The sequence below is a fragment of the Centroberyx gerrardi genome, chromosome 21 (assembly GCF_048128805.1).
Source record: "Centroberyx gerrardi isolate f3 chromosome 21, fCenGer3.hap1.cur.20231027, whole genome shotgun sequence".
Lineage (NCBI taxonomy): Eukaryota > Metazoa > Chordata > Actinopteri > Beryciformes > Berycidae > Centroberyx > Centroberyx gerrardi.
Window position 1 is genome coordinate 120,001 of NC_136017.1, and position 8,754 is coordinate 128,754.

The following is an 8,754-nucleotide window of genomic DNA, read 5'->3' on the forward strand; positions in this document are numbered from 1 at the left end:
TACGATGTAGCTCCATGCTAACAAGCTGCTGTTGCTAACAAGCTGCTGTTGCTAACAAGCTGCTGCTAACAAGCTGCTGTTGCTAACAAGCTGCTGTTGCTAACGAGTTGCTGCTGCTAACGAGTTGCTGCTGCTAACAAGCTGCTGCTGCTTATGATGTAGTTGCATGCTAACAAGCTGCTGCTACTAACAATGTAACTCCATGCTAACAAGCTGTTGTTGCTAACGATGGCGTCATCTCTTACATGGAGGGAGCGAGTCAGTGAAGCATCGGTCCAATCAGGCCAGTCCATGCTGTAACCAATGGCAACCAAGTGAGAATCCCAGGCAGGAAGTCCATGAGCCTGGAAAATGTTTTCATCATATTGATCAGTACAGAAAGACACTTTATAAAAACTGAACACAACAACAACACAACAACAACAACAACAAAAACAACAACACAACCACTAACTTAGATAGAGAGATTTTCTTAATAAAGTTACAAAGTACTTTAGAATAAACAGATCAACCAATCAGCTGAAACACACAGCACACACCCTAACCTCTGACCTCTGACCTCTCTTCTTGAACATAATATTACGGCTGCACTTGTTTTTCTGAGTCTGAGAGGGAAACACAGTGGTGTTGTCATGGTGATGGAGGTCTGTGAGAGGGCAATCTGTCCCTGGGAGAAAGAGTAGCTCTGTTTTGTCAAGACTGAGCTTGAGGTGGAGAACAGACATCCAAGCACTGATGTCTTTGAGACAGAAACGCTCCATCAGTTTGTGTATCTGGGGGGGGGGGGGGGGGGCTGAGGGAGGGGGGGGGGAGAGGGAGAGCTGAGTGTTGTCAGCATAACAGTGACAGGAGAAGCCATGAGAGGAGATCACATGGCCGAGGGATTTAGTATAGAGAGAGAACAGCATGGGCCCCAGGACTGAGCCCTGAGGGACACCGGTGCTAAGTGTGCAGGGTCTGGACAGAGATCCCCTCCATGAGACCTGGGAAGAGCGGTGAGACAGATAGGATGAGAACCAGGACTCTGCAGATCCAGTGAGTCCCAGTTCAGAGAGGATGGACAGAAGGATTTGGTGTCAACTGTATCAAAAGCAGCAGACAAGTCAAGGAGGACAAGGACAGAGGAGAGGGATGAAGCCTGGCAGTGTGGAGGGCCTCCAGTCAGTCACTCCAGTCTCTAGTCAGTCACTAGTCAGTCACTCCACTCAGTCTCTAGTCAGTCACTCCAGTCAGGCACTCCAGTCTCTAGTCAGTCACTAGTCAGTCACTCCACTAAGTCACTAGTCAGTCACTCCAGTCAGGCACTCCAGTCAGGCACTCCAGTCTCTAGTCAGTCACTAGTCAGTCACTCCAGTCAGGCACTCCAGTCTCTAGTCAGTCACTAGTCAGTCACTCCACTAAGTCACTAGTCAGTCACTCCACTCAGTCACTAGTCAGGCACTCCAGTCTCTAGTCAGTCACTCCACTAAGTCACTAGTCAGTCACTCCAGTCAGGCACTCCAGTCTCTAGTCAGTCACTCCACTAAGTCACTAGTCAGTCACTCCACTCAGTCACTAGTCAGTCACTCCAGTCAGGCACTCCAGTCTCTAGTCAGTCACTAGTTAGTCTCTCTAGTCAGTCACTAATCAGTCAGTCACTCTAGTCAGTCACTCTAGTCAGTCACTAGTTAGTGTCTCTAGTCAGTCACTAATCAGTCAGTCACTAGTCAGTCACTCTAGTCAGTCACTCTAGTCAGTCACTAGTTAGTCTCTCTAGTCAGTCACTAATCAGTCAGTCACTAGTCAGTCACTCTAGTCAGTCACTCTAGTCAGTCACTAGTTAGTCTCTCTAGTCAGTCACTAATCAGTCAGTCACTAGTCAGTCACTCTAGTCAGTCACTAGTTAGTCTCTCTAGTCAGTCACTAATCAGTCAGTCACTCTAGTCAGTCACTAGTTAGTCTCTCTAGTCAGTCACTAATCAGTCAGTCACTAGTCAGTCACTCTAGTCAGTCACTAGTTAGTCTCTCCAGTCAGCCACTAATCAGTCAGTCACTAGTTAGTCTCTCTAGTCAGTCACTAATCAGTCAGTCACTAGTCAGTCACTCTAGTCAGTCTCTCTAGTCAGTCACTAATCAGTCAGTCACTAGTCAGTCACTCTAGTCAGTCACTAGTTAGTCTCTCTAGTCAGTCACTAATCAGTCATTCACTAGTCAGTCACTCTAGTCAGTCACTAGTTAGTCTCTCTAGTCAGTCACTAATCAGTCAGTCACTAGTTAGTCTCTCTAGTCAGTCACTAATCAGTCAGTCACTCTAGTCAGTCACTAGTTAGTCTCTCTAGTCAGTCACTAATCAGTCAGTCACTAGTTAGTCTCTCTAGTCAGTCACTAATCAGTCAGTCACTAGTCAGTCTCTCTAGTCAGTCACTAATCAGTCAGTCACTAGTCAGTCACTCTAGTCAGTCACTAGTTAGTCTCTCTAGTCAGTCACTAATCAGTCAGTCACTAGTCAGTCACTCTAGTCAGTCACTAATCAGTCAGTCACAAGTCAGTCACTCTAGTCAGTCACTAGTTAGTCTCTCTAGTCAGTCACTAATCAGTCAGTCACTAGTCAGTCACTAATCAGTCAGTCACTAGTTAGTCTCTCTAGTCAGTCACTAATCAGTCAGTCACTAGTCACAGAGAGTGTCCATTTCTCAGGCAGATCCAAAAAATGTTTCAGGCTGCAGATCTGCAGGATGTTTAAACAGCAACATACTGCAATATTACTACTGTATTACAATAATTAGAATACTATTTGTATTTAAAGACAGAGGAACATTGTGGTTATTATTATTATATTGTCTTTAAAGACATTATAGTTATTACAGGAATGTGTGTGAATATGAACTGATGGTGGATGATGTAACAATCCAAAGTCACATGGACCAATCACAACAAGACTTTAACGTCAAGTCCGTCCAGAGAGCTGAGCTGTGATTGGCTGACACAGCAAACAGGGCTGTGATTGGCTGACAGTGCGAGAGGCCTTTTAAATCTGTAAAGCTAACTCTGATGCTATCCAACACACACACACACACACACACACACACGGGGCTAACAGACTGTTTAAAGCGCTTCGTCTCGAGCTCAGTCGGTTGTATTTCAGGTTAAACCGGTTTGATCTGAATTAAACACACCAACATGGCTGCTAATGCTGCTAATGCTAACAGCAACACAACCGCACCGGCAGCCTGCGTGCTAGCGCTAGCTAACTGGCTAACAGACAGATATTAGCAGCCTGTCTGTCTGTCAACTGTCTGTCTGTTAGCAGCCTGTCTGTCTGTCTGTCTGTCTGTTAGTAGCCTGTCTGTCTGTCAGCAGCCTGTCTGTCTGTTAGCAGCCTGTCTGTCTGTTAGCAGCCTGTCTGCCTATCTGTCTGTCTGTTAGCAGCCTGTCTGTCTGTCTGTCTGTTAGCAGCCTGTCTGTCAGCTCCAGTCGGTTTCTCTCAAACCGCAGTAAAGTAAAGATCTTCTACCTTGTTGTTGTTGTTGTTGTTTAGCTCCGGACAGAAGAAAGTGGGACCGCAGTTCGGGCTCCACGTTTAGTTTCCCGTCTCCGCCCACCACGGTGACGTCAACGGCAATGCTGCGTTCAAGATCTCTGGGAAAGATGGCCGATCCCTGAACAACCGCCCGCTTATTTATTTTATTATTTATGGTAATTCTTTCCTCGTATTTTTGTACTTTATCTCTTATCCTTTTTATTCTGTGGATGCATGGTGGGTTTTCTGTCGTGTTTTCATGCTGCCTGATGTTGGATCTTTTGGGACATCAATTAAAAAAAATAAATTAAAAAAAATATGGTTAAGATGGCAGATGCAAATTTCTTACCTTCAAAACTGAGTTATAAATAGCTCCAGTATTATTTTTATTATTGTTACAACCTCATGTCCTCCACACACCGAGAGACAGAGAGTTTGGGGACTGAATGTAGTTTCTCAGAAAAACCTTAAAAATGAACTCGTCCAGGTGAGTGATATTCATACCTGCTCACACACAGCTTAGCAGATTCTCAGTTTACCGTCTGTTTGTGTAGCGTTGATATTTACTGACCGACTGCAGGAGCCTGAAGGCACCGCAAGGTTTCTAATCCCAGTCAAACTTCATGAGACCGTTGAAAATATAAGCACCAGGATTAGATGTTTGATGTGGAACAGAGAGACAGTCCGGTCGATCTGGATCTGACCGCATCGAGACTGGAAGGAGATTCAGCCTCCGTCTCAGAAAACTGACTTCCAGAGGAGACGAGCCACGAGATTCACAGACACTGTCCGTGGCTCTGTCTGTCTGTAGCTCTGGTACATTTTTATTCTTTGACCATTTAACCTGTTGATTTAACAGAACCTCAGTACCTTCATGTCTGCCCTGCACTGACATAAAGGTTCTCTGTAGAACGTTCCAGAAGAAATGGCAGACCAACAGAACAGTAACACAAAACTCAATATTGAAGTTTTCCTTTTGCTTCTTTCTTTGGCCCATGGGAGGCCTGAAGAGTGAAGCGACTGACTGACGATAACAGGGTTACTGTTACTGACCGACTTACTGGAGACCAGGGTTACTGTGTTCCTGACTGGAGAACAGGGTTACTGTGGAGAACAGGGTTACTGTGTCACTGACTGACCGTTTTCTACTAGCTTGTCTAACCTGATCCCAGGCGTCCCACACAGTGCAGGTCACTTCTGTTTTCTGTTAAACCTGAAAGAAGCACAGAGACGTTTCTGTTCTGAAGTGCTCTTTATTTACTCGTGTGTGTGTGTGTGTGTGTGTGTGTGTGTGTGTGTGTGTGTGTGTCCAGCTCAGATCTTGTTGAAAGCAGCTACATCCATGGACTGAACATAATCCTCGAAGGCGGTGATCTGCTCCTCCAGCATGTCGGTTCCCACCTGAACAACACAGATTAACATCACGTGATCAATCAGGAACATTAGCTTTATCAATCGGTCCGACGGGAGACAGAAACATCAATAGAGTTATTGATCACCTTGTCGTCTTCCACCACACAGCCGATCTGCAGCTTCTTGATGCCGTAGCCGACCGGAACCAGTTTGGCTACGGGAACACAGGAGGGACAAACGGTCAGGGGAGACTTTACAGACTGGAGTTCAAACTGTTATCAGCTGATCAGCGTTTGATCCTGAGACCCTGTAGGCCCAGATCAATCTGCTGACAGTATTGATTATCAAATTATCAGATTCTCTCCAGGAGCATCAGATCAGAAGGTGTTCATCACAGTTCAGCCGAAAGATGGTGAGAGAATCATCATAACTCCAGAGTGTGTGTGTGTGTGAGAAAGTTCAGTGAGGATGGATGGATATGATCCAACAGTTCATCTAAACACACGTCTGCAGTCTTTAAATAACCAGACTGGCTGCTACAGGTGTAGTCAGTAGTGCTGTAGTAGTACAGCATGCAGTACTCAGTATGTAGTACACACTGTCCCTGCAGTATGTAACCAAGTTACTGATGTAGTTATTGTTGTCAGTAGTACAGAGTGCAGTACAGTCAGTGGTACTCACTGTCCCCACAGCAGCCGTCCATCTACATACTGCAGTATATAACTGATGTAGTTACTGTGTAGTTAGTGTTGTCAGTATTACAGAGTGTAGTACTGCAGTAGTACAGTCAGTAGTACTGTAGTAGTACTGCAGTACAGGCAGTAGTACTCACACTGTCCCCACAGCAGCCCGTCCATCTGGATGCTGCGGACACACTCCTCCAGCTTCACCATGTCCGTCTCGTCGTCCCACGGCTTCACGTCCAACAAGATGGACGACTTGGCGATGAGGGCCGGTTCTGGGGGGGGGGGGGGGGGGGGGAGGTCAGTTACCATGGAAACAACTCAGACCAATCACAGTCCTGACTGGAGGCCAGCGACACTCAGGTCAAAACAAGAGTCCATCACATGATCAGACGAAAGATGGTGATTGGATCATCATCAGTCACCGGCCGATCACACCAGTGAGTGTGTTGATGTGTGTGAGGTGATGTGTGTGTGTGATGCTGAGGTGTGCGTGTGAGAGAGTGATGCTGAGGTGTGTGTGTGAGAGAGTGATGCTGAGGTGTGTGTGTGTGTGATGCTGAGGTGTGAGTGTGTGTGTCATGCTGAGGTGTGAGAGAGTGATGCTGAGGTGTGTGTGTGAGAGAGTGATGCTGAGGTGTGTGTGATGCTGAGGTGTGTGTGTGTGTGTGATGCTGAGGTGTGTGTGTGTGTGTGTGTGATGTTGAGGTGTGTGTGTGTGTGTGTGATGCTGAGGTGTGTGTGTGTGTGTCATGCTGAGGTGTGTGTGTGTGTGTGTGTGATGTTGAGGTGTGTGTGTGTGTGTGTGATGCTGAAGTGTGAGTGTGTGTGTCATGCTGAGGTGTGAGAGAGTGATGCTGAGGTGTGTGTGTGAGAGAGTGATGCTGAGGTGTGTGTGATGCTGAGGTGTGTGTGTGTGTGTGTGTGTGATGTTGAGGTGTGTGTGCGTGTGTGTGATGCTGAGGTGTGTGTGTGATGCTGAGGTGTGTGTGTGATGCTGAGGTGTGTGTGTGTGTGATGCTGAGGTGTGTGTGTGTGTGTGATGCTGAGGTGTGTGTGTGTGTGATGCTGAGGTGTGTGTGTGTGTGTGTGTGTGTTCGTACTCTTGGCCTTCTTAGCGTTGTATTCTGCCAGACGCTCCTCTTTGATTCTGGCTGCCTCTGCACTTTCCTAGAGAGAGAGAGAGAGTTAGCTCATTAGCTGTGGCATTATGGGATGCAGCATCCAGTGTTGCCATAGAAACGAGGGACGACGGTCACCTCCTCGTCGGAGCCGAACAGGTCGATGTCATCGTCGTCATCATCCTTAGAGACAGCAGAGGGGGCGGAGTTAGAGGTGCTGTCAGCCACGCCCACCGGACCGTACTGACCCAGAGGCTTCTTCACTCCTGGAAGACTTTGGGGGGACAAACAACATGTAGAGGATTAGACTCCGCCCCCTGCCCCGCCCCCTGCCCCGCCCCCTGCCCCTGGTGTACGGTGCGTTGTGTTTCAGGAGCAGAGAGAAGTGAAGGATGAAACACAGCTCAGTCCAGATGATCAGATCAAACAGTGACATCACACAGTCAGCCGAAAGATGGTGATGAGATCATCATGTGACCTGGACCAGACACACACTGACCCTCCCGGTATGTCTTGATGTGGTTGAACCCCCCCCCCCCCCCCACCTCACCTGCCCCTCTGGTAGGTCTTGATGTGGTTGAACCAGCGTAGAGCATGGCAAAGTTCAGCTGGGGGAGGAGAGGAAATCGCTTCAAACACCGCAGCGTCCGCCTGGGACGGGACAAACCTGCCAGACACACAAATATTTATATTATATATATATTATAATATACACACACATACACTAAAATACCTTATATAACCTGAACAGCTCAGCGTGGCCTGGGACAGGACGATCCTAACCCCCCCCCCCCCCCCATGATGCTGTCCAGTCAGATCTGAACCTTCTACTCATGTGAAGTCATTTTCCTGCAGAGAAGAACTTTCCTCTTTAACAGAAAGAAATCTGTTACATGTCTCTATGACTGACATGTCAACATGGAGCTAGCATCATGTAGCATCATGGAGCATCATGGAGCTTCATGGAGCATCATGGAGCATCATGGAGCATCATGGAGCTTCATGGAGCATCATGGAGCATCATGGAGCTTCATGGAGCATCATGGAGCATCATGGAGCTTCATGGAGCATCATGGAGCATCATGGAGCTCCATGGAGCTTCATGGAGCTTGTTAAGGAAAGTTGGCTTCATGCTTCTGATTCTTCAGACTAACAGACTTTACTCAGCTAGCTTTACTTTAGCTTAGCATTCTGCAGCTGCATCACAAACCACTGCAGCTTCACTTCAGTTTCAGTGTTTCTCCTCAATCCGGAGACATGTGGAGAGGATTAGCTTCTTTAAATGATGTTAGCTAGCGTTATGCTAACGCTGCTAGCGTCTTCAAGTAGCAGCAGTAGCTAGCGTTATGCTAACGCTGCTAGCGTCTTCAAGTAGCAGCAGTAGCTAGCGTTATGCTAACGCTGCTAGCGTCTTCAAGTAGCAGCAGTAGCTAGCGTTATGCTAACGCTGCTAGCTTCTTCAAGTAGCAGCAGTAGCTAGCGTTATGCTAACGCTGCTAGCTTCTTCAAGTAGCAGCAGCAGGTAACGCTGCTAGCCGTTAGCATAGCACGGAGCCAAGATGGCGCCGCCGTTCTCCGTTCCACTGCAGCCGGACCATGTGAAGCGTGTATAATCAGCAGCATAATAAGACGTTAATAACGCCGATATTCATGGTAATAAGCAGCCTCACCCCTCGATGTAGCTCCGCTCCGACAGAAAGTCGTTCAGCAGCTTCAGGCCGGACGGAGTCTTCAAGTCGCCGAAACCCATCGCGTCTGTCGGGAAGGAGGGGAGAAGGAGAGAAGGAGCGAGGGAAGGAGACAGGAGGCTTTTATAGGAGGAGGAGTGACTCCTCCTTTACTCTTCACGACTCCTCCTCTTCTTCTCTGTTGGTGCAGCGGCGGAGGAGGAGGAAACACCTGCTTCTTCTTTATATTTATATTCAGAAACACCTGCTTCTTCTTTATATTTATATTCAGAAACACCTGCTTCTTCTTCTTCAGTATATTTATATTCAGAAACCTCTGCGCTCTTCTTCTGCTTTTTATTTACAGTTTGCATTCTAACTCGAGTCATTCGAGTTAGATTAGAGTCAAAACGCTTCTTTTTCATTTCATC

General features: G+C 47.3%; 2 protein-coding genes across 2 annotated transcripts in view; both read right to left on the bottom strand.

The window, feature by feature from the left end:
- zdbf2 (zinc finger, DBF-type containing 2) overlaps positions 1–3,544 on the bottom strand; it is a gene marked incomplete at its 3' end in the record, with an annotated part of 15,327 nt that extends 11,783 nt beyond the window's left edge. The window contains exons 1-2 of the mRNA XM_078291219.1: positions 3,494–3,544; positions 246–344 (exon numbers count right to left, since the gene is read on the bottom strand). The remainder of the gene's footprint in view (positions 1–245; positions 345–3,493) is intronic.
- Positions 3,545–4,732: 1,188 nt separating this feature from the next.
- eef1b2 (eukaryotic translation elongation factor 1 beta 2) lies at positions 4,733–8,479 on the bottom strand. The gene is made up of 7 exons (XM_071927361.2): positions 8,327–8,479; positions 7,207–7,323; positions 6,795–6,930; positions 6,639–6,705; positions 5,685–5,810; positions 4,999–5,066; positions 4,733–4,900 (listed from the first exon to the last, which is right to left on the bottom strand). The coding sequence occupies exons 1-7, from the start codon at positions 8,404–8,406 to the stop codon at positions 4,814–4,816; spliced, it is 681 nt and encodes a 226-aa protein (XP_071783462.1). The 5' UTR covers positions 8,407–8,479; the 3' UTR covers positions 4,733–4,813.
- Positions 8,480–8,754: the final 275 nt, after the last annotated feature.